The sequence below is a fragment of the Colossoma macropomum genome, unplaced genomic scaffold (assembly GCF_904425465.1).
Source record: "Colossoma macropomum unplaced genomic scaffold, Colossoma_macropomum, whole genome shotgun sequence".
Lineage (NCBI taxonomy): Eukaryota > Metazoa > Chordata > Actinopteri > Characiformes > Serrasalmidae > Colossoma > Colossoma macropomum.
In genome coordinates, this window is record NW_023494787.1 from 5,620,398 (window position 1) to 5,646,424 (window position 26,027).

Sequence of the window (26,027 nt, forward strand, 5' to 3'; positions counted from 1 at the left end):
CACTTGCTACAGAGTGTGTTAAAGTGAAAAAATCTAATTTACGCAATTTCCCTCCCTTACCCCAATGTAGACATTTTTGGTGACACCACATGGCATACTGTCTTCTATGAAGATGGACAAAATTCAGGCTATTACCGTTTTAGCTATGAGACATGCTGTTATCCATGATTATAGATGGTATATCATACAGTGTCAGACACCACATAAGCATTACAAAGGGAAGTGTGTGATGATGCATGCAGTTTGCACTATGTTCACTGGTATAAGCTTCCATTACTTTTAGCTGCATTAGCCTTGTAGATCCAGTGCTTTATACAGTTAAATTTTCATGCAAACTTTAGTTGCTCAAAACTTACACGAAGCTAAATTGCACCTGAGTTGCGTAATATAAAGCTTCCTGCAACTCAAGTGAAACTCTGACGCAACAGTTGCAAGCATCTCAACCTTATGAAACAAGTTTCATGATACAGCCAATCAAAACACCAAAAAAGACCTGTGATGTGCTACTGCATCTTTTCGAACTGCTGCTAATGCGACGTCACTGGACAGCCGAATGTACCCGGAGGAAAGTGCCAACCGCCAGATCTGTTACGTCAGCATCACACTGAGTGATGCATCTTACCCACCCAGAGAGCGAGGCCAATTGTGTTCTCTTGGACTCCTGGCCACAGATGGCTGTAGCATCATCATGGATCGAACTCATGATATCCTGATGACAGGGCCAACGCTTAGATGATTGCACCACTTGGGAGCCACCAAGCTGTTGATTTCACCAGAATAGTGGACACGAAATTAAAACAGAAGATTTTTGCCTGAAGCAGGACACCTTTGGGCTACAGTCATGGTCTCATTTGAAAGGTAACACTTGTACGTTTTTTCCTCAAACATCAGAATAATTGTATGAATCACTGACATTGAGTAACAGAGGCTAGAATGGGGGAGTTTATTTCCGCCTGACACATAGATCTCTAAACTGATCTCTGACTCTTGCCGTGTTATCAGAACACGGATTATGATGTCTCTGTGGAGAGCGGCGAGGCTTTGAAGGTGAGGACCCACAGCTGTGGTAGCATTTGTGCATTCGGTGCTTATGTTGCACTGTATATAATAGAATAATTTATATATATAATGAATAATGGATCATGAAATGGTTTGCGGGAATCGAATCACAAAATTCCAAGCTTTCTAACGCTATATTGCATCACCATATTGCTGGATGATTTCATGCATAAAAATCTGGAAGTGAACACTCTGTTTTGAACAACATGCAACACAACTAGTGGCATGAAAGTTTCACCATGACTTAAGAAGCGAACGTCAGACTCCTACAGGGTAAGGGGGGGATGCTGTGTACACATCACTTTAATGGACTATTTTGAAGACGGTATATGAAGCGGGAATGTGAAAATGAAGCAGGGTACTATCATTAGCTCTTTCATTAGATCATGTCCTTGTAGGAAACAAAAACGAAAAATCTGTAAAAGTGGCCATCGACAAGGCTGCTGCTGCTGTCTTTACCATAATCAACTTTGGCAGCAATAGGTTTCCATTGCTAATTAGCTACATTAGCCTCGTAGCTAATGAGGTAAGGGGGGAATTGTGTGAATTAGACTTTTGGCTAAACTATCACTTTAACTGATAATTGCAGGAACGCGGTCGAGGAAGTATTGATGTCACCGCAGTGCTTTGTTAAAGTGTAACACTTTCTTTGTGTATAATATTCGCTTTGAACAGCATTAATAATCAGGCGTTTATGTGTCTTGAAGCGGATTATAGACTCTCTGGAGAGCGTTCCTGTTTTCCATAATCAGATACGGGCCTAAAACACAAAAAGGGGAAAGAGAGGAATCAGACAGGTTTAACACCAAAGAGAGAGAGAGAGAGAAAGTGAACAAGAAAAGAAAGAGAGGAAACCACAGAGAAAGGAAGAGATAAAGAAGAGAGAGAATGAGATAGAGTGAATGACAGTGGCAGTGAGACAGTGAACAAGAGAGCAAGGCAGAGAGATAAAGAAGAATATATATAGAGAGAATGAGATAGTGAACGAGAGCAAGACCATGAATGAAGGACAAGGGGAGAGAGAATGAGAATGAATAAGACAGCTAGAGAGAGAGAGAATGAGTTACTTAGAAAGACAGGGTGAGAGAGATTGAGATAGTGAACAAGAGAGAGAGAGATAGTGAATGGGGAGCTAAGAGAATGAGAGAGTCAATGAGAGTGAGTGAGGACAGCAACAGCAAGAGAGAGAATGAGATAGTGAATGAGAGAAAGCAAACAGTGGGGTAGAGCGAGAGAATGAGAATAGTGAATGAAGAAGAGAGGGAGAGATAAAGACAAAATAGAGAGAGAATCAGATAAAAAAAATAAACAGCCTATCAGAGAGAGTGAACGAGAGAGAGAGAGTGAATGAGAGAGGGGGAGAGAGAGAGAATGAGATACTAAATGAGATAGTATGAGAGACGGAGAGAGAATGAGATGGTGAATAAGAGAGCAAGAGGGAGGATGAGAGAGAGTGGCAGAGAGAATGAGATGGTGAACAAGAGAGAGTGAATGAGAGGGGGAGAGAGAATGAGATAGTATGAGAGATGGAGCGAGAGAATGAGATAGTGAATAAGAGAGCAAGAGAGAGGATGAGAGAGAGAGTGGCAGAGAAAAAGACGTGGTGAACAAGAGAGGGGGGGAGAGAGAATGAGATAGTATGAGAGATGGAGAGAGTGAAAGAGGAGAGCGATAGTAAGAGAGAGAATGAGATAGTGAATGAGAGAAAGCAAACGATGGGGAGATCAAGAGAATGAGATCAAGTGAATGAAAGAGAGAGGGAGAGATAAAGAAGATATTGAGAGAGAGTATCAGATGGAAATAGAATCAAAAGGAGAGAAAAGAAAGAGAATGGGAGAGAAAACAACATGGCGAGAAAGAAGAGAGAAAATAAGAGAGAGAGGCGAGAAGAACTAAGAAAGAGAAGAGAATGAGAAACAGAGGATGAGAATGAGAGAAGAAAATGTACAGAAAAAGAAAAAGATGATGATGATGATGATGATGATGGTGATGAAGGTGGGCTGGGGGAACAGAGAAGGCACATGAGCCCGTCGCTCGGAATCTTGGTGCAATGCAGAGAGCATCGTCATGGAAACGGGTGGGGAGTGAGCGAGAGAGAGGGAAACAGAAAGAGGGAGAGAGCGAGGCTGGAGGATTACAGAGGGAAGGAGGGATGAGTGTAGAGCTGCATACGGTCAGTCTTGAGTGTGGGTGGACGGAGGGCTCAGCAGCGGACGGCTTTAATAGTGAAGGCCATGGTGAGCTAATGGCTATTAAGGCTGGAGACTGAGGCTCGTTACAGGAGTTACAGCTCAGATAGCTTCAGGCTAAGGGTTCTCACAGACAGCTCCACAGGGGCTCGAGTGCTGTATGGACAGTAGGGCTGGGTGATGTGGATACTAAAGCAATAAGCCATGAGAGGCTGTAGGTTACTGGGATTTTATCACGGGGAAGGGTGTCCTCTGTCCTAAAACTCCCTTCCCCGTTCACCGCTGACTGAGGAGAAGGACGTTCGGACATTTCCTGATTTTTAAAACTTTTTCCGTATAACAGTTAACATATGTAACATTACTGTTTAATGCAAAACCTTCAGTTTATAAGTACTTTTTGGTCACCAAATTACCACCACGAGTCTTCTGCCAGTCTGACAACACCTTTTATTTTTGTCCAACGCTGGGGCTGAATCTCAAACGGCTCCCTGCTCCCTACATAGTGCACTACGTAGGAATTTAAATACTGACTTCTGCAGCCCAACAATGAAAATTATCGCTAAAATGGTAATTAGGGATCCATCCACATTCATACTCGACAAGCAGTGCAGTATCTGACAGCAGAAGCTAGAATTTCTAAACTTAATGTTATACAGGTCACTATTTAGCTAGGGAATACGGAGCCGTTTGGGGTTCAGCCTGGGTTTGATGCGACTTTTGACTGAAACACGGACATTTGAAGCATGTAAGACATTCAGGTGATATTCTTTAGACTTTTATATTACCGTTTTTCATTGGATCATGTCGTTAGTACTTTAATTTAAGCCTGTGATATTAATGTTGGAGTTGTTTAGGCTATCTTTTAGCCTGTTAGCTCACTGACCAGCCTATTTCTAGTTAAGAACATAAGTCGCCAGCCGCTCAGTTTAAACAAAAGCGGGTTCTTACTTCATCAGTACACTCGGCGCTCTGTGCTGAGCCATGTTCAAAGCCATTGTAAAATCCACGATATACCATGGCTGTGACCGCCTCACAGCAACTGAACTCTGTATCACTGCGCCACGTCACGAAAAACCCTTCTGCTGTTAATGGATTAATTAATAGTTCCATTAACAGGACAAGGGTTTTTTTTTTTTGTGCCGTGGATATTTACCGAGTACATCATGGTACTGAAGGGCTGATATTATGGAAAAATAACATGTTTTGCCCGTCTGAAATAAGAGTTTTCACATTTCAAAGCATATCGTTCATATGCAACAACATTTTAATGTCTGTTTAACCATCTTGGCTGTAAATATGTCTCAGTATGTGCTGATGTACTAATATAGACTAAAAATATAAACGAAAACACAGACTCACTTTGCTCTGCTTTAAGCTGTAGCTCAGCTGTAGCTGCTTTTCTCACATCTCCAGCAGGAAACTTTTCCACAAAAATAAAATAGTTTCTTGTAAAACGTCTCTCAACGTTCGATTTTTTACAAGGCTGAAGCCGCTCCTCATTCACCAAAATAATTTGGAGACAAATTGACTTATATGCATTTATAATCACTCCAGCTGGTTTCCTGCTACGTTTAATCTGCAACAAGAAACTGTCAAACACTAAAAAGTTGCGCCGCTGAAGTTCCTTCTTGTTCATCAGCTTCTTGTTTAAATTTTTCCCGTTTCACCTTTAAATGGTGCCTGAGGTACCAGAATGTAACTGCTGCACCATTTAAGGTGGAACAGGAAAATTGAAACAAGAAGCTGCCGAACGAGAAGCGACTTCAGCTTCGCCACTTTTTAGTGTTTGACAGTTTTTTGTTGCAGATTAAACGTAGCAGGAAACCAGCTGGAGTGATTATAAATGCATATAAGTCAATTAGTCTCCAAATTATTGATGTTCGTCTTAAATCTCTCTCTTTGCCGGTTCGTTAGCTACTAACTAGGCGATGTTGTCTGTGTTGCTATGGTGACCAGCAGTCTGCGCTGATCTTCAGGGTTAAAGGGTGAATCAGCAGTTCTACATTAACTCCAGAGTTTAAGACCATTTATTGTTAAACTGTGTTCAACGATCAGCAGAGCTTTATTTTACTGTAAAGGAGAATTATTTTATTTTTACCTACAAATCTGATTCTGCTGTGGAGCCGCAACAGGACAGTAGAAGAGCCACGTGTTACTGACCCCTTGGATTAGGACTTCAGGAGCTGAACTGAAGGCCTTATGTGTCAGATTACTAACATAATCACAAAGTGACAGAGGAATCAACCAATCACGCTGTGATTTACAATGAGTCAGACCAATTCTGTGAGAAAAACATCACTGTAGGTGTAGGACGCTGGCAGAAATGAGCATTTTGTGTTTTTTCCTTGTTTTTGATCGAGTTTTCACATTTATGCCCCAAACTGCAGGCCTAGCTCTGTTGGTCACAGCAGTTTAGCCTCGCCTCATTACAGCCCACCTTTACTTTGTGAGATGTTTCTGAGATATGTAAACGCTGCTGTATGCGCTCTGAGCTTACATCACTGTGAGTTACGCTGCTGATATTAATAACTGTATATATAACTGACTCTGTCTGTGTTCTGGAGTCGTCTGTGTGATGATATCTGTGTTGAGGAACGCAAGCGTTTGTCTAAACGCTTCACCCACACACACACACACACACACACACACACCCACAACCTCACATACACCCACACCCTCACATACACACACACCCTCACATACACACACGGTCTTGAGTGAGGGATTAAAAATAGCCGCTCTGCTCCATTCTGTTCGTTTAGAGCCCTCAGCCTTCATCAGCTCCTCCTTTACCTCCTTTATTCTCTCCCTGTCTGTCTGTCTCTTTATTTGTCTCGCTCTTTGTCTCTTTCTCTCTCTCTTTCTGTTTGTCTTGGTCCATCTCTATCTCTGTCTTTTTGTCTGTCTCTTTCTCTGTCTGTCTGTCTGTCTGTCTCTTTCTCTCTCTCTCTCTCCCTCTCTCTCTGTCTCGCTTTCTCAGTCTGTCTCTATCTGTCTGTCTGTCTGTGTGTCTGTCTCTCTCGTTCTCTCTAAGTCTCTCTGTCTCTATCTCTCTTGCTCTGTGTGTCTGTCTGTCTCTCTCTCTCTCTGTCTCAGTTTGTCTGTCTGTCTCTCTCTCTGTCTCAGTTTGTCTGTCTGTCTGTCTGTCTCTCTCTGTCTCTTTCTCTGTCTGTCTGTCTCTATCTTTCTTTCTCTCACTCTCTCTCTGTCGCACTCTCTATCTCTCTCAATCTCTATCTTTCTCGGTCCGTCTCTGTCTGTCTGTGTGTCTCTCTCTCTCTCTCTCTCGCTCTCTCTCAGTCTCTCTGTCTCTCTCTTTTTCTCTGTCTGTCTCTTGGTCTGTCTCTGTCTCTGCCTATTTGCCTGTCTCTCTCTCTGTCTCAGTTTGTATGTCTGTCGGTCTGTCTCTCTCTCTCTCTTTCTCTCTCTCTCTCTCTCTTTGTCTGTCTCTCTCTCTCTTTGTCTGTCTCTCTTTTTCTCTCTCTTTCTGTCTCTCCTTCCCTGTCTGTCTGTCTGTCTCTCTCTCTGTCTCATCACTGATACGCATCATCATCGCGATGTGTTTTTATGTGCTGTGATGAAGAATCTAATGAGTTTGTCTCTCCAGGCAGTGACTGAGACGCCTTTTCATTCAGTTTGAAGGAACTATTTACACAAGAGGTCTTCAAATTCAGACGTGTAAAGGGGAATTCCACCAATATTTCCAAATTTCTGCATAGTTGAATGGTTCAGATGTAAACAGAGCCATTCAGAGTGGTTTGGTGTGAAACGCTCTGTTCTAGAGAAACTTACAGAGTCAGAATTGTTCACAGTGGTGGTGATAGGAACCAGACGTCCACCTCTAAAAGCTCCCTCACAGAAAGTTACTACATGAAATGGTTATAAATTCACTGCCTGATGACTGAGACACTGTTTTTCAATATATATTTTTTAAATATATAAAATATAAGTCTATTTTAGACACATTGAAGTGGTGAAGTGGTACTTACCTCAATTTTACCATCATTACATATAAAACCCAGAAGACTCGTGTAGGTTCACTGGTGGTTTTGGATAGTAAATAAAATGGCTATATTTGTGTTGTAGCCATGGTGACCCCTGGTTCCTATCACCACCACTGTAAAGGAATCTGAGTCTCTATTATAATCAGCTGTATCTTTCCAAAATTGATGCAGTTGAATTGACACCTTCAGATTCATCCCTCCTATTTACACACATTTCAATTTTTACCATCTTTAAAACTCCTGAAAAGCAGTGAAATTATTAATGCTGCAGCAAGAGCCCCTGTGTGGACCACCCACATAGAAATCTGCCTAAAATATCTAGCACTGATGAGTTGTGTGTTGTTTGGTGATGAGGTGGTATTTTTAGCTCTGGATAATCTAAAATGTCTGCTCCCCCTGATATCTGTCTCAGACGAGGCTGTTGCCACAGATACCAGACAGAGTGATGTCCAGCGTCCAGGGTTTTTCCCTCTGAGACTCTGCTGCTGGCTGAGCGCAGGAGAACCACAGCACAGACACAGCCAACACAACATACAGCAGCTCCACAGGTATTTAACAAGCTAGACCAAATCAGTCAGTCCAATCAGGCTCTGTGGGCTGAAGTCAGATATAAAGGAGGGCTGTGAAGTGCTGCTGTTGTATGTTTGGGGCCTGAAGAACAACATTTTGGTCCAGTGTATACAAGTTATATTGAGGATTGACAATAAAGACCATTTAACTTGACTTGAAGGAAAAAGGGTTTACGTGCACTCAATAATCTGATCATAATCGGATTTCTGCAGTTATCCGATTATTCAAATGGTCATGTAAACACCATATTCCGATCTAGAAATCCCATTAAGAAATCTGAGCTAGACTTTAGCTCAGTAATCAGATTTCTCAGTGCATGTGAACTCTTACTCTGATTTCTCACTCTGCGCATGTGCAAAAACAGACGGCAGCACCGGAAATAAGCGAGCAGCGTCGCCGTGAGACGCAGCGAAACACTTTTGGAGCGACGATGAAACCAAATACATGCTTGACGAAATGAAGGATTTAGATATTCTTCATCTTCTAGATGATGTATGTATATATTTTCAGGTGAAGTGGTGCGATGTTTTTTTTGGTTTATGTTACATTTACGTCGCGTCTTCTTCTGTGAGTTTATTGGCTGGTTGCAAAGCAGAAATCTGATTACTGTCTGACTCATGTAGACCTGGAGTTTCCCCATTATCTGATTACTCAAGTGCATGTAAACGCGTTGATCGCATTACTGACAAAATCAGATTTTCTGCAGTTATCTGATTATAAAAGTGTTTACCAAAAGAAACATGATGTGATTTATTATTATTTCAACTTCAGATTCTTGGTCTTTGCTCATTTTCTGTGAAGAACATATAAAATAACCCATTTTCAGTGTCTTCACTCTGTTCACCCCCCACACATTTATATTACACATGTGGTGTTGGGTGAATCTGCGGGGAGTAAAAGTGTGGAGGTGCTGTGTCCTTCACTCTGTTCTCCTCCTACATGGCCTGCTGTTAGTGTGTGTTTGTATATGTGTTTGTGTGTGTGTGTGTGTGTGTGTGTGTGTGTGAGGGTGGACAACATAGACAAGCTGCTGACTGGCTACAGCTGCTAAAGGAGAACCCTACGCTGGACACTTGTGAAATTTTAAACATCTGGTATTTTTACATAAACTGTTATGGCTGTATTGTTGTAATAAACAATAATGCGGTGGGCCCACCAGACCACTGAGTCACAAACACATCAACATCACACAAGGATTAAGATTAAATGAAAAAGATCTTAAGTTTACAGTACAAATGACTGTTTTGCCATCACTGTCCAGCTCTTATGGAAGTCTTTGTGCCCAGAATGTGTGTAATTGATCAAAAGAACACAAGCAGGAGTGTATAATCACGAATAACGTCACAGTGGTGATTCGGTCGCAGGCACGAATGCGAGTATGTATGTGAATATGTATGTCTGTGTCCGCCGTGTGATAGACTGCCCTCCCTATCCAGCACCCCCACGACCCAGGTGGATAAGCGGCTTAGATGATGAGTAAGTGCTGGGTCTGGTTCTATATAGCACCAAAAAGACTTCTGCTGTTGTAACGATGTCAAGCTTGTAGCAATAGAAGAACCCATGTTGGTCCTACACAGAATCTACAACACATTCTCAGTCAGTCTGAAGAGCCATTTCACCATGCAAAGAACCATTTAAGCATACAAATGGTTCTTTGAGTGTTCATGGTTCTATAGAACCCTTGCCTTTACTGAAAAACCCTTGAAGAACCATCTTTGTTAGCAGCATACAGCAGATCATCTCAAATTTAATTCCTTTGTCACCTTTTTCACTGATCTTGTGTTTTCATATCTGCTGTAAAACAGATGTATTTGTCCTTTGGGACTCTACATATCACTGCTGTCAGAACAAAACCTCGTTTTTCTGTTTCTGACATAATTTCAAAATGCCCGTTACCCTTTACATTGTGTGTAAATTTTATGATGAATGGACCAAAAGAAACAGCCTAAAATGACTTGAAAAAAAGTCTGGTTCCATTGACTTCCATTAGAAATAGAGGTTTCTTTACCTTCTCCTGTAAAGTTACCATTGTGAAGATATGAGGTTTTGTTCCCACAGCAGCGATATCCTGACCTTCATTGGTAACGGGTGGTTAAGTGTTTCTGCGTTGGACGTCGGCACATGTCACTGTCACTGTGTATTTGCCTGCTGGTCATGCTGGGATATGTGCCTTAATTCCTCAAGGGTGTTAACCCTTAGCATGGTGCTCTTCTGGCTGTAATTAACGCCATTAGCCCTCACCTTTTATTCAGACCTATGAGTAGCTGCTGGCATTGAGCTGGACATTATTCATTAATAATGTTGCCCCTAATTTAGCCTAGTTCTTTATTAAGTAATTCAGGTCTAATAATCCCTGTATGTGCAATTTTATTCTCTTAACTTAATAATTATCTGTCTGGCAGCTTCCCACAGCTCTGCTACCTCCAGTGGAGAGCAGCAATGTTAATGTATGTTTTACAGATTTTCTAAACAGGTTTCAGCACCATCTGATTATTTTTATATGATTCAGAATCTGTTTTACTGTGCAAAAGTCAGAGACCACCCTTCATTTATTACATTTCCAGTCAAAACAAGCATTAAGCACACGTTGTTCGTTTTTCAGGAGATGTTTCTGAGAAGATTAGATAAGATATTCCTCTTGCATAAGGAAGGAGACAGTCGAAGGAAGATAAGATAGTTTACAAAACTGTTCAAAAACTGATTAAAAGCTGCAGAGAAACTAGGCTGCCTAACAACCACCTGGAAGACCTGGTCGACACCAGAACTGCCCCATCAGATAAACAGCGCTTAAAGCTTTCATCTCTGAGAGAGAGGAGAAAATCAAGCTGCTTCAGATCTGAAAACATCCACAGGTGTTTCTGTCCATCCTTCCACTGTGAGAAGACGACTCAGCGCTGTGGGTCTGAAAGGATGTGTAGCTGTTCAAGAAGAACCTCACTGAGAAAAGGAGACGGACACATCAGACAAAGAAGCTGAACGATGGACTGACCACCCCAGAGTCCAGACCTCAACACCACTGAATGTGTTTGATTACTTCAGAAAATGATCAACCAGCTTCTAAGACTGAACTTTGGAGGTGTGTCTGCAGATTCTTTGAGGAACTGAAAGTGAGTCTCCTGAAAAGAATGGAGGCTGGAATAAAGGGAAAGAGTGACTCACTGACCACTGAAAATTTCAGTATTTTATTTAGTTAATTTTCTGTTATGTATGTTTTCTGTAATTTTGCTCACACTGAAAAATGAATTACTTGTGTTTAATGGATGTTTTGACTAAAAAAAATGCCCAAAAATTTGGTGTTAGCCATAAAAATAGTGTTTAGCTTATTATAGATCATAATACGCACATTTTATCAGCACCTTCCAGTAGTGTGTGTGTGTGTGTGTGTGTGTGTGTGTGTGTGTGTGTGTGTGCGCGCTCCTACAGTGTGAGAGGTCACAGATCCCCCCAGGGAGAAAGTCACACACACCTAACAGACAAACTGTTTTAACACCTCTCTCTCTCTCTCTCTCTCTCTCTCTCTCTCTCTATTTGTTTCTCTCTCCCTTTTTATTTCTTTTTCTCTCCCTCTCTCTGTCTGTCTCTCTCTCATTTTCTGTTTCTCTCTCTCTCTCTCTTTATCTTTCTCTGTATCCCTCTCTCTCTCTCCCTCTTTCTCCTGAGCCTCACCCTTTAATTCTCACCCTCGCTCTCTCACTTTTTTGCCCTTTTCTCTCTTTCTGTTCTGTTTTCCTGACTGTAGCTCTCTCTCCGTCCTTCTCTCTGTCTCTCTCTTCCTCTTTTCCTGTATCCCGCTTTCTTTCTCTCTCTAATTGTTTCTCTCTCTCCTTTGCTGTCCCTGTCTGTCTCTCTCTCATTGTTTTCTGTTTCTCAGTCTCTTTCTCTGTATCCCTCCCTCTCTCTCTCTCTCTCTCTCCCTCCCTCTTTCACATGAGCCTCGCCCTTTCATTCTCACCCTCACTCTCACTTTTTTGCTTTCTCTCTCTTTCTGTTCTATTTTCCTGAATGCAGCCCCCTCTCCATCCCTCTCTCTCTCTCTCTCTCTCTCTCTCTCTTGCCCTTTAATATTTCATCAAACAGTCTCTGAGGACGCTCGCCCGCTGTTCTGGTATTTACAGTGGGGCAGGAGAGAGAGAGAGAGAGAGAGAGAGAGAGAGAGAGAGAGAGAGAGAGAATGAGAGAGAGAGAGAGAGAGAGATGAAATGCCATGACTGAGGCTCAGGTCATGTGCAGGGATAATATTGCTCTCTGCAGAAACATTAAATCATATACGGTGACTCTGAGGCTGTTTCTAAGGCTGTAAATCTGTCAGCTCACAACAGTTCAGCGACACTTCTTTAGGACACGATTCAGTCTCAGATTTCACCACAATCTCCGTTACGATTCTGGGGGTATGATTGTGAAATTTTCTTAAAAATTCACTGAGTAAACAAATGTGAGTGGATGAACGATTTACACAGTGATGAAATACAGCTGTATACAAATGTTTTGGCACCCCGGTCTAAATGACGATTTGTTGATTCTCTAAGTGAAAAAAGTAAACACATTCTCTACAGTGAACACTCTGAAATATGGCATTTTTCTGCAAATTTTAGTGCACAATTTCTGTTTATTAGCCAAATATAATATATTGGGAAAAAAATAATATAAAATGTGGCATCATTTTCACAAAGGTCATGTTTTATAGTTTTCCCAGTATGTTAAGTTCAGCAAATAAACAGTAACCGTGCTTTAAAATGTGCAGGAGTGTGTTCTCTGTAGAGGATGTGTTCACTTGTTTACAAGGGGTGGCCAAACTTTTGCATACAAGGTTACTAAACAGTATATATGTATGTATATATATATATATATATATATATATATATATATATATATATATATACGTATAGGGCTGAACACACACACACCAGAGACAGGTCAGTAGTGCTCTAAGACCTTTATTACAAACTCAAAATTAGACAGTTTAACAAGAAAAGGCTGTAGGCTGAATATGGGTGGAAAATAAAACTGCACCTCATTTGAGGCGGTAAGAGGAAAAAAGAGAAAACGGCTTTGGGTTCAGGGTTTTGGTGGGTAGACAGACCCGTGGCAGTTCTGTGGGGAAGAGTTCAGAGGGTGGGGGGGGGAATAGAGCCAGCTGAGATCCCCTTCCACCTATATGTATATCGGTGTTGTCAGGACACCAGTCCAGGGTGTATCCTGCCTTCCACCCCATGACTGCTGGGATAGTCTCCAGCTCCCCCTGCAACCCAGAAGGATAAGTGCTTTAGAAGATGTGTGTGTGTGTGTGTGTGTGTGTGTGTGTGTGTGTGTGTGTGTGTGTGTGTGTGTGTTGTCGGAACAAAACTTCTATCTCTATTTTTGTCGTTTTTCAGTTTTTGACATAATTTGAAAATGGCTGTTGTTCTTTACGATTAATGGACCAAAATAAACGACCCAAAATGACTTGGACAAAAGTCTGGTTCCATTGACTTACATTAAAAGTAGAGTATGTTTTTTCCTTCTCCTGTAAAGTTACCATTGTGGAGATATGAGGGTTTCTTCTGACAACAGTGATATATATATATATATATATATATATACATATATATATATATATATGTGTGTGTGTGTTCAATACTCCTGTATTGGATATCGACATCAACCCAGAACTCCATTATTATCCTAAAACTAGTGCTAAGTGTCTTATTACAGCACATTTTATTCAAATAATTTGATACTGGAATTTGAATTCCTTTTTTAAAAGATTTTTAACTGAATGTAAGTTGGACACAATGTGAGCATTCATCTACAACCCTTCTACAGAGGCCTACCAAAACAAAGTGATGCCATATCATATAAGACATATGCATTGAAATAGCTGATGTATTTGTGAATTTGAGACAGATTTAATGCCTGTATGAATCTCACTGTGGCTTTAGTCACCTTTAGTCTACTGACACTCACTCAGCGCTCACTGTCTGCTCTCCACTCACGTTTTGTAGACGTATTATTTTTAGTAGCATTCAGATGTGGAGTTATTAATCTGAAAGCGGCAGTTTGTGTGAATTGTGATGGCTCAGAGCTCCACGGCGCTGAGAGAGGGTGAAGCAGGAATGTTCCTCAGCCGTCAAACTGAGCACATTCTTATGCACTGATTGTGTTGACTGCACCTTGATCTGTTGCTGCTGCTGCCAGCAAAGGAAACAGTATTGTTTTACACTGTGGCTCAGCTCCAATACACTTTTTATACACCATCCATTTTATTATGGGTGTCTAATTTGTTTTACTGTTTGATTATTAGAGCATCGTCTCTGTTTCATAGCGGAGGCAGATTTGTAGAGCTGAGCTGCTTTTTTCCAGCGTCCCTGCAGAGCTGAAGTTTATTGCTGTGATCTGAGACTAACTGTATCAGCACGCTTTTTCTCCTGTTTCTCAGAGCCGTTCTGACGTGTCCTATATTGAGCTGTGCTATATTCAGCACTTCCTACGAAACTTCAATCTCCTTTAGCAGGTACTCTCTGGCCACTTTATCAGAAACCCCTCTCCAGTAGCTCCATCTTGATGGTGTACAGTTACAGACTGTAGCTCATCTGTTGATACACATCTTCTAGCACTTCATCAGATGGTCAGTTTCTGACCACAGAGCCACACTATCATGTCAGTGTCACTTCTGTGCTGAGAATGGACCATAGCAGTCCTGTGGTCAAAAGCTAAGCAGTGATGAATGGGGTGGAAGGGGGGGTGAAAACTGTGTAGCAACAGATGGACCTCAGTCTGTAACTGTACACCTACATAGTGGAGCTAGAAGGTAGGTGTTTCTACTAAAGAGGCCAGTGAGCGGAAGTACATGGTAGGTGTTTCTAACAAAGTGGCCAGAGAGTGGAATTACAACACAGGTGTTTCTAATAAAGTGGCCAGTGAGTAGAAATACAGGATAGGTGTTTCTAATAAAGTGGCCACTGCGTGGAAGTACAAGGTAGGTGTTTCTAATAAAGTGGCCAGTGAGTGGAAGTTTCTAATAAAATGGCCAGAGAGTTGAATTACAAGGTAGGTGTTTCTAATAAAGTGGCCAGTGAGTGGAATTACATGGTAGGTGTTTCTAATAAAGTGGCCAGTGAGTAGAAATACAGGATAGGTGTTTCTAATAAAGTGGCCACTGAGTGGAAGTTTCTAATAAAGTGGCCAGAGAGTGGAATTACAAGGTAGGTGTTTCTAATAAAGTGGCCAGTGAGTGGAATTACATGGTAGGTGTTTCTAATAAAGTGGCCACTGAGTGGAAATACAAGGTAGGTGTTTCTAATAAAGTGACCAGTGAGTGGAATTACAAGGTAGGTGTTTCTAATAAAGTGGCCAGTGAGTGGAAATACAAGGTAGGTGTTTCCAATAAAGTGGCCAGTGAGTGGAAATACAAGGTAGGTGTTTCTAATTAAGTGACCAGTGAGCAGAAGTACAAGGCCGATGTTTCTAATAAAGTGGCCAGAGAGTGGAAGTTTCTAATAAAGTGGCCAGAGAATGGAATTACAAGGTAGGTGTTTCTAATAAAGTGGCCAGTGAGTGGACGTTTCTAATAAAATGGCCAGAGAGTGGAATTACAACACAGGTGTTTCTAATAAAGTGGCCAGTGAGTGGAAGTGCGAGGTAGATGATTCTAATAAAGTGGCCAGTGTGTAGAAATGTAAGGTGGGTGTTTCTAATAAAGTGGCCATTGAGTAGAAATATAAGGCAGGTGTTTGTAGTGGAGTGCGGTGGTGACAGTGCTGCTGTATGAGTCTGAAGTGCAGTAATCCTGTGTGGAGAGATCCAGCCGTGGTGAACTCCTCTCCTGTATGGGAGTGTAAGCTCTCGGCGTTAGGCTGCCAGATCAGGGCATTATCCCGCTCTGATCCAGGAGGCGATTATGGAGCCATCTCGCTCTGCTATAGCGCACACGCACCCTACATCACCTTCAGGATGTCAGCTTTCAGCTGATGCCCTCCAAGCCTCCAGAGTGATGAGCCCGAGCTTTCCATCTTCCTCTCCTCCTCGCGTCAGCACAGTCTCAATCTCCAATCCCCCCTCCTCCCTCGTCCCGCCGCCTTACGCTCCTTTCATCATCCATCAGTTCATCACTATATCACATACGGTGCAGTGAGTGAGCCGAGATGTTGCAGGCTGAAGCGTATTGCTACTACAATTTCAAAACCGACTCAGATAAAAACTCACTTTCACTTTCATGACGAATGAATTGCTTAATGAATTATGACCTAATTACTCAATGAAATCCCGTCAGGCTGACATACACACTACAACAAGTCCACTGTTTTCTAAAATCAAGATTTAAACTGTCATTCAGAGGGGTTTGAAGTGAAATGCTCTATTCTAGAGAAACAGAGTCGGAGTGGTGGTGATAGGAACCAAACCAAAAGCTCCCCCACGGAAAGCTTTTACATGAAATAATCATGAATACACTGCCTGATGTTGAAGACACAATAGTTCTGAGAAGACTTTGGCCTCAAATGTATTTTTAAAATTCGTTCATTTTGGAGAGGTATGTGCAGGGCCTACAACAAAAACCTATTTATGATTTAACATCATCAGCATTTCATGTAAAACCTCAGAAGACTCGTGTAGGTCCACTGGTGGTTTTGGATAGTAAATAAAATGGCTATATCTGTGTTGTAGTCATGGCGACCCCTGGTTCCTATCACCACCACTGTAAAGACATCTGAACCATTTCACACCAAACCACTCTGAATCACTCTGTTTACTCATCAACCACTGAATGGTAAAGAAATTTATAAAAAATGGTGTAATTCTCCTTTTTACTTTTAATGTAAGATAATCTAACAAGATTTTAAACAAGTAATTTTGACCTATTTATAATAGTCTGTTCAAAGCCAGCTGATGTCTCTGAAAGGTGTGAGTGAAATTAGACGTTATAGTATGAAGCAAGGTGTGTTTGCAGCGCAGGTTTCTAATAAACTGAGTGGAATTACAAGGCAGGTGTTTCTAATAAAGTGGCCAGTGAGTGGAAGTACGAAGTAGGTGTTTCTTCTAAAGTGGCCAGTGAGTGGAAATACAAGGGAGGGGATTGTTTTGGAGTGCAGCAGTGCAGTTCTACGTCAAGTTTTGTTAGTCGTTTGTCGTTGTTTTTGCTCAACTAAACCGAAACACAGACGTATTCGGGGATCCAAATCCCTGCAGCAGCGCCTGAACTTTTATTATGCTGTTGAACTTTTATTATTTTATTATGCTGCTCAGTTCTGCTCAGTTTTCATATGCTGCCTGTTTTCATGTCACTACCAAAACAGGAAGTGAGACTGCATCCTTGTCCCTCATGGCCACATGGTGAGCAGTTAGATCCCATTGTTTTGAAGTAAATGTGTCCCAAAGTCTGAAAATCAGTGTGGAACATTAATAATCGTCACTGCCAAAACTTTTTGTGTTTTAATGAAAAATATGATGACTTTGTGTGTGTACAGCTGTTCAAAGCTGTGTCATGTAATGACTGTGTTTTTTTAATTTCTGCTCAAAATGAGCTAAAATTGTCACTAACGAAACATTCGGTAAAGTCTCGGTGCTGTTTGTTGATTGTGTTGTTAGTGACAAAATGTTCAGTGACTTGTTTTAATAAAATAAACATAATTAACGTATAGGGTCATAGTAAAAGGATTTTAGCCTCACGTCAAGGTCAGTTAAATGTGTTTTGAACTCTGACTTTGAACCAATCCAGTAGAATAATCCATCTCCTCAAGCTTCAGATGGAGAGTTTGGCTGAAGAGTTCATTGAACTTGTATGTGATTAGTTTAGGTGGAGCCCCCATGCTGTGGGATGTTGATATTACATCCAGTTGAGGCCTGTGAGACGGTTCGACCTCTCGGCTCTTCAGAGTTATATTGAGTCTGAGTCCATATAGCTCATGTCTGTATAAGCTGGTCTTTCTTGCTGCACTTCATTGTATTGTTTTGTTGTCCACACCTTCCTGTAGATGGTGCAACGAAGAAGCTCCGCAGCACCATCAGGAGGAGCACGGAGACGGGCATCGCCGTGGAGATGAGAAACCGCGTCACGCGGCAGGGCAGCAAGGAGTCGACGGACGGCAGCACCAACAGTAACAGCTCAGATGGAACGTGAGTGAAAATTAGGGCTGCAGCTCTTGATTATTCCCATAATTGATAAACTTATCAACCATTAAAGGGGAACTCCACTGATTTTGCAAAATTAATTAATCACTTAATGGTTTAGATGTAAACAAACTCATTCAGAGTAGTTCGGTGTGCAATACACCTTTCTAGAGCAGTAATTCTCCTCTCTACAAGTTCTCTGGAATTACCACTCTGTAATGTCTTCCGGGTTTCTCAGACACCAGAGGGCGCTCCCGAGTGAGTCCAAAATGAATCAGTTAAGATGGATCATTTGAGCAAAATCATAGTTTATAAATGTTTAAACATTTTTAATATAAAAGAATACAATCATTTCCTGAACCCAGAACAGCATAAAACATTTTAACACTGCTGTTATATTTTTAAGAGCTTTTAAACTCGAGTTATAGGAGTTTAAAATGGCGCCTCATGTACATCTATGATATCAGTGAGCGCGAAGCCAATAAGCTGCTCCCCTCGCCAACCAATCAGCTCTCAGTACCAGTAATGCTAACATCCTGCTGCCCAAAACCCGTTTGCTGTAGAAAAAAGGAAACATACAGATGAGTTTTCATTGCTCTTTTAGTGAAACTCATCCTTCTACTTTCTAAAATTAAAGGAAAGTTCTGGGCGAGTGATTAGAAACTATTTTATTTGTTTATATTGTGTTTAGTCGTTTAGCTCCATTCACCCCCATTCACTGAGGACTCGCTCACGAGCGCCCTCTGCTGTTTTTCAGTCCAGTTTTTGATATAACGGGGGAAATAGGAAGTGGCCAGGCTCCTCATCAACCAGCTCTGGTGACACCACAGGGATTCCCAATATGTAAATAATGTGTTTGTGCAATGCATGCTGGGTGTTGTTGTGAATATTAATGAACGAAAACATGAAGATGATTTAAAATCGTAACTTCTGTCAAACTAGTTATAACTAACGATTTCTTGTTTTATGTTTTATTATGAAACAATAGAATCCATATCACTGATACACTTCACATTCCCTTTAGTGTACTGCTATCTGTCAGAATGACCACATGTATCATATGAAGATTATAGAGCATTATAAAGCTATTGTTATTTTAAGTAAATGATGTGATGACATTTGTTTCCTAATTGACTATGTCAGCGTTGTTGACTGACTTTGTTGTCTCTGTGCCTTTAAGACTAAATGCTCTGTTCTGATTGGTTGACTTGTATTGTGTATCATTCAAAAAGCAGTCTGGACCGAAGCACTCCATAAAACTTCAGCATTAGCGAGCGGGGCTAAATGGTGTAGGCTGAATAGGAGGATATATGTTACTATGTTGGCTTTTGTGACGTCACGAAAAAAATCTGTTCAACTGTACAGGCTGAGGGTGAACTGTATGTCTTGAGACTTTAACAGAGTTCACACACTGCATCAAACTCTTCATTCCAAAAAAGCAAAAAAGGTGATTTTCTGTGATATGGGCCCTTCACCAAATTATATGAATAATTGAAAAATGAGAAATCGTGATTAAAATGCAGTTTGTTTTCTTCGCTCTCAGAGGTATTCAGACATCAACTGATTTAATGAAATTCTTTAAAGGAAATCACATAAATAATACTGAGTAGCTCGATATCTTTTAGTCATAAACTTTTTTATATCTGGTTTTTATTATTCTTACTGCAAACACATAGTTAGATCCTCCTGGTGTGGGTTCATGGGTGTTGTCATGCTAATCTGCTCCAGTAAGCTAGAGAGTGTGTGTTTACACGCACTTAATAATCCAGTAACTGCAGAAAATCAGATTTTGTCAGTAATCCGATCAACGCGTTTACATGCACTTGAGAAATGAGGCAATGAGGAAACTCCCGGTCTACATGAGTCAGAGAGTAATCAGACACAACAGTGCTGCTGGAGTTTTTAAACACTGTGTCCACTCACTGTCCACTCTATTAGACACTCCTACCTTGTCAGTCCACCTTGTAGATGTGAAGTCAGAGACGACAGCTCATCTGCTGCTGCACAGTTTGTGTTGGTCATCCTCTAGTCCTTCATCAGTGGTCACAGGACGCTGTTGGCTGGATATTTTTGGTTGGTGGACTATTCTCAGTCCAGCAGTGACACTGAGGTGTTTAAAAACTCCAGCAGCACTGCTGTGTCTGATCCACTCAGACCAGCGCAACACACACTAACACACCACCACCACATCTGTATGACTGCAGTGCTGAGAATGATCCACCACCCAAACAGTACCTGCTCTGTGAGGGTCCATGGGGGTCCTGACCACTGAAGAACAGGGTAAAAGGGGGCTAACAAAGTATCAGAGAAACAGATGGACTACAGTCTGTAACTGTAGAACTACAAAGTGCACCTATATAGTAAGTGGAGCTGATAAAATGGACAATGAGCGTAGAAACAAGGAGGTGGTCAGAATGTTAAATAACTTTTTGGTCAAGAATCTTCATCACTACTTAGTTATATCCCTTGACCATCTCACTCTGACTTCAGACACAGTTGTACTGTATAATGACCAAGTGAGTCTCTGGATACGTGATTCTGTTCAGCTCTGTTTTACTGAGAATTTTCTGGAAAACTAACAGATTTCCATTTTATTTCTTGACCAACAGGTTCATCTTCCCCACCACTCGTCTGGGCCCTGAGAGCCAGTTCAGTGATTTCCTGGATGGCCTCGGTCCTGCACAGATAGTGGGGCGTCAGACATTAGCCACACCTCCTATGGGTAAGTCTATAGGTGCTTCCTGCATTGGAAATAACTGTATGTAATATTACAGTAGACTGTATCAAGATGTGGATCAACTTGGCGTTTGTTTCTATCTGGATGCCTGTCAGCTTTGTGCACACTCAGCTCATGTAAAGTCGACTTGCACACAATAGATGAACTCGTTTGAACTCATTTTCAAAAGAAGAAAGCTGGCAGCTTTTTTTTTCCCAGTTCAGCCCCGTAATGATTAATGGCACGTTGTTTCAGTTCTTTGATCTACACCTTTAATTTCCTGTGTCCTGTATTCATAACATTACAGCAGATATTCTGGCACAGCATTAAAGAAACGTCAGTTGCTTGTCTTGTAGTGCTAAACTACATGTTTGCTATTCTTTGCCTCCACCTGCTGGTCATCCCTGGAACTGTCAGGCTATAAGTCAGTATGTATGAAGATGGCGTGTAAACCAATATTTCTACCTTTGTAGGAGATGTCCACATTGGAGTAGTGGACAGAGGTGGTCAAATCGAGGTGGAGATCACCCAGGCTAGGGGCTTAACCCCTAAACCAGGCTCCAAAAACATTCCAGGTAAGGTATGACAAAGAACAATAAACTTTGTGCCTTGTACTTCCACTCACTGGCCACTTTATGGGAAACCCCTGCCTTGTACTTCCACTCACTGGCCAATTTATTAGAAACACCTACCTCGTATGTCTACTCACTGGCCACTTTATTAGAAACACCTACCTTGTACTTCCACTCTCTGGCCACTTTATTAGAAACACCAACCTTGTACTTCCACTCACTGGCCACTTTATTAGAAACTCCTACCTTGTACTTCCACTCACTGGCCAATTTATTAGAAACACCTACCTCGTATGTCTACCCACTGGCCACTTTATTAGAAACACCTGCCTTGTACTTTCACTCACTGGCCACTTTATTAGAAACACCAACCTTGTACTTCCACTCACTGGCCACTTTATTAGAAACTCCTACCTTGTACTTCCACTTACTGGCCACTTTATTAGAAACTCCTACCTTGTACTTCCACTTACTGGCCAATTTATTAGAAACACCTATCTTATACTTCTGTTCACTGGCCACTTTATTAGAAACACTTACATTGTACTTTTACTCACTGGCCACTTTATTAGAAACCCCTACCTTGTACTTCCACTCACTGGCCACTTTATTAAAAACACCTTTTTGGTCCACTTATATAGATGTACAGTTACAGACTGTAGACCATCTATTGCTACACAGTGTGTAAGCCTCTGCATACCCCATTCCTCATAGGTCACTTTCTGACCACAGGATTGTTGTTCGGATATTGGTACACAGTAGCAGGGAGGGTCTCTGAGCTTGCTGAGCGTTTTCTCTCTATGATATGTGAGGATGGGAAGGGCATTAAAAACATTATATTATTGGTTAATATTATTCTTCCCCAACCTCTGGTTCATGGTGCTATAATCAAAATCAGAAGATGGTTTAGAGTCAAAAAGTACACAAGAAAACAACAATTTTGTTTTTTATATGATATGACATGACGAATTGCTCCTAATATGACCAAGTAACTGAACAAACAAGGTCAAAGTTTTGATTTCAGGTTGTCTTTAATGAAAATCTCACATTAGAATATAATATAATGTTGAGCAACTTTTGGTAATGCATTTGTGAACTCCTGCTGGTGTGAGTTTGTGACTGTTTCTTCCCTTTAAGTGATGCACACAAAAGTAACTTGCATGCTAATAGTGCCCCCTTGTGGAGAAACCTCTAGACTGCTAAACCTAGATGAGTGAATGATTTCCAAAACTAAAGTCTCATCCACATGCTTTACATTAAAAAATGAGAGTTTTTCATCATTATAGAAGAAGTGCTTGTTCAAACTGTATGGAAAACATTGAGAATTTTTCTCTGCAGGGAAACCTGTAGTGAATTTACTCTAATTTAGCCTAATGGCTTATTAAGGCCCCATTTTAATCTGTTGTTTTATCAGGAAAAGAGATCAAAACCTTAAATGTATGTTATTTAGTATCATTTACCCAGCTGTTTAAAATTAAAATTCATCTTCTCCAACTCTCTATCGATTCTCTTTCCCAACACTGGTACGAGTATATCAGGCATCCAGGCACTGCTGAGGTTTTACACACTTCAATGTCACTGCAGCACTGAGAGTGGCCCACCGTCCAAAAATATTCCGCCAAGACTCTGTGGTCAGAAACCGAGCGTTGGTGCAGAACTAGAGGATGACTAACACAAACAGATGGCCTAGAGTAAGGAAGGAAGGAAGCTGGAGCTACATGGTAGAAGTTTCTGATAAAGTGGACAGTGGGCGTATGTGCATATGGCACTGCATTATTGTTCAATATGGTCATATTGTACAGCCTGTTTGCTTTTCACTGGCAGCAACCTATGTGAAGGTGTATGTTCTGGAGAATGGAGCGTGTCTGTCCAAGAAGAAGACCAAAGTGGTGAAGAAAACTCTGGACCCGACCTACCAGCAAAACCTGCTGTTTGACGAGAGCCCCCAGGGCAAAGTGCTGCAGGTACAGATATGAACTGTAATCACTCAGAATACCTTTAGAGTTTGATTTTTCTGTTTACATTATTTTCAAAACATACTGCTCACTCATCAGTCCATACAGGCCATATATGGAAACTAAGCTACAAAGACAGCCCATTTTGAATCCATCTGAACGCATTTACAGCTGAATGCTGTTTGGCCCCACCCACTCCTGTTGAAGTGATGCGGAGTGTTGTTCCTGCAGACAGTCTGTAGCTGAGTTATTGGAGTTAAAGATGTGGGAAATCAGTTAATCATTGTGCTGTTCTAGGCTGTCGGGAAGCAAACAGAGCAGTGCAGCTTTCCAAAAGACCCACACATCCAAACTGAGCAGCTGATGTTTTAAAACTAATTATGGTCAGATCTGGGTAGTCACTAGTTACGCTTATTCAAGAACATGGTCCATCTGCATCTTATACTAACGGTCAAACCTTATTCTCTGTTCATATTACTTGTGTTATTGTTTCCTATCTGGTGTGGACCAGAGGAGGATGGGTTCCCCTTTTGACTCATCTCAATGCGTAAGGGCCCAGGCTGCGCCGCTGGCCGCCAGCAGAGGGCGACGGCGGCAAGGCGGCACAAGTTCAGGGAACTCCAATTCCCAGAAGCCCTCGGGCTGATTAGGCCCAACCTGGCACACCTGTGGACTCCTCTACTTAAAGCTGTGGCAAACAGCAGCCCTTTGTCACACCTTTGTAGAGGGGTGACCGTTACGGTACCTAGCCTAGGTGGGTATTTAGACAAAAAGAAAAGAAAATAGGGCTGGAAAAAAGAGGAATTGCCCCAAAACAACAGAAAGAAGAAAAAGAGGGCTAAAAAGGAACAAATTGCCCCAAAACTACTAAGACGGCTTAAAGAAACGGCTCCAAGCCAAACAAAAAGTGTTTGTTCCAGAAGGAACGAAGAGGTGAAACAGAAAGGTGATCATCCTCTCATAACTACAGAGGAAGTGTATTTTGTTTTTATATTATTTTTTATTTCACTTTTGAATCTCAGCCTTTGTTCGAGCACGCTGTTTTCAGCGTCCCCTTTGTCTGCCATTTTTTTCCCCATTTGTTAAGGTGATTTTTCCCGTTTTTGCCTGTGCTTCCTGGTGGTGCAGTGTTAAGTCAAGTCAAGTCAAATTTATTTGTATAGCGCTTTTTACAACTGATGTTGTCACAAAGCAGCTTCACAGAAATCCATTTAGGACAAAGTTTCAACATGAAATGTAAATCCTCCAGGTGAGCAAGCCAGGAAAAACTCCCTCAGAGCTGAGGAACAAACCTTGGGAGGAACCAAGGCTCACAAGGGGGGACCCATCCTCCTCTGGTCAAACTACCTACAAAATTATTATACTACTAATATTAATAGTAGTAGTAGTAATAGTTAGGAGTCCACTTCAGTGTAGAGTGGGCAGCCAGTCCAAGGCAGGTGGCGGTGACTGGGGTGTGGGCAACTGGTCTGAAGCGGGTAGCCGGAGAGCTCTACAGACAATCATCCAGCAGTGTCCGGCCGGACAGGTGGGCAGACTGTGTTAACTCCGCTGACTGTGATAACTCCGCTGACTGTGATAACTCCGCTGACTGTGTTAACTCCGCTGACTGTGTTAACTCCGCTGACTGCCATTCAGTACATCAGCGGTTCGAGCCTGGCTCTGTCACCTCAACCCCAACGTGCAGAATCACTCCATTCACACTCAATCACCTCATTGGTTCATTTCAGACCCTTTTTCACGGGTTTTCCTCTCTGCACCTGGGTCCGCCTCCCTGCCGTCCCGTAACGCAGTGTTTCTCCCTCTTGCTCTTAGGGAGTTTACCTTGCCACTGTCGCCATTAGCGACGCTCATGGGGACTCGGACCCCGATTTTTCTGTAAAGCTGCTTTGTGACAAAGCCTGTTGTAAAAAGCGCTAAATAAACTTTGACTTGACTTGACTGGATAGATTTGTACTCTTCTGAATATTTTCAAATGATACAACTTTTATTTCTACTCAAGTGTATGAGTGAGCAAAAGAATCTACGTTTTCCTCATAGTTATAATCGTTTTATATATGTTTTACTCATAGTTATATTCATATTTAGTAACTAAATCCTTTTTTGCGTTTAATTTCATTGTTTTGTTGATGACATCATCTGTACTGCTTTGTGATTGGTCACACCTCTGACTTTGGAGCTTTAGCATTATACTTTAGACCAAATGAATCCCGAAAAGAGAAGAATAGAGTCTAACAAACTTCATTTCCTGTGATGATACATGCTGGATTTGCTCAAAAGTTCCACTGCGGTTCTATAAGTTACTCAGTGCTTCACTCAGTTTTTTGGGAAGGTGCTTTTACTTGTGTCATTACTTTACCCAAGCATCAGAACTTTTACTTGAGTCATTGATTTAAGCTACTCCACCCATCTTTGATCATTTATAAGTGAAGTTTAGGAAAAAAAAGCAAGTAAAATGTAAAATATGGTCCCTTTTAGAACCCATATATCTAGAACAGCATCACTAATCTCACCCAATGTCTGTTAGGTGATCGTGTGGGGTGATTACGGCCGCATGGACACCAAGTGCTTCATGGGAATGGCCCAGATCCTCCTGGACGAGCTGGACCTGACATCCATGGTCAGCGGCTGGTACAAGCTCTTCCCCACCTCCTCACTGGCTGACCCCAGCATCGGCCCGCTGACCAGACGCCTCTCGCAGTCGTCTCTGGAGAGCGCCACCAGCCCGTCCTGCACCTAGAGATGACCTCGGCCCCGGCCAGGCCATCCTCCGAGTCTTCTCTCCGTCTGTCCATGTCCTCTTTCTCTCTCTCTTTCTCTATTTCTATTCTCTCAAATACTCTCTCGCCCTCCCTAAAAGCACACACACCTTCAGATAT

At 41.7% G+C, this 26,027-nt stretch overlaps 1 protein-coding gene across 1 annotated transcript; it reads left to right on the forward strand.

Moving 5' to 3' along the window:
- Nucleotides 1-553: 553 nt before the first annotated feature.
- Nucleotides 554-25,935, forward strand: rims3 (regulating synaptic membrane exocytosis 3). The gene is made up of 8 exons (XM_036565474.1): nt 554-592; nt 1,003-1,047; nt 15,654-15,753; nt 17,770-17,911; nt 20,515-20,627; nt 21,095-21,196; nt 23,018-23,157; nt 25,676-25,935. The coding sequence occupies exons 1-8, from the start codon at nt 554-556 to the stop codon at nt 25,886-25,888; spliced, it is 894 nt and encodes a 297-aa protein (XP_036421367.1). The 3' UTR covers nt 25,889-25,935.
- Nucleotides 25,936-26,027: the final 92 nt, after the last annotated feature.

Bases quoted from the DNA above. Each gene is read 5' to 3' on its own strand.
- rims3 (XM_036565474.1), top strand. From the start codon at position 554: ATGTACCCGGAGGAAAGTGCCAACCGCCAGATCTGTTAC. The intron at 17,912-20,514 runs GTGAGTGAAAAT...CTTGACCAACAG, and splicing joins AGTAACAGCTCAGATGGAAC to GTTCATCTTCCCCACCACTC. The intron at 21,197-23,017 runs GTAAGGTATGAC...TTTCACTGGCAG, and splicing joins AGGCTCCAAAAACATTCCAG to CAACCTATGTGAAGGTGTAT.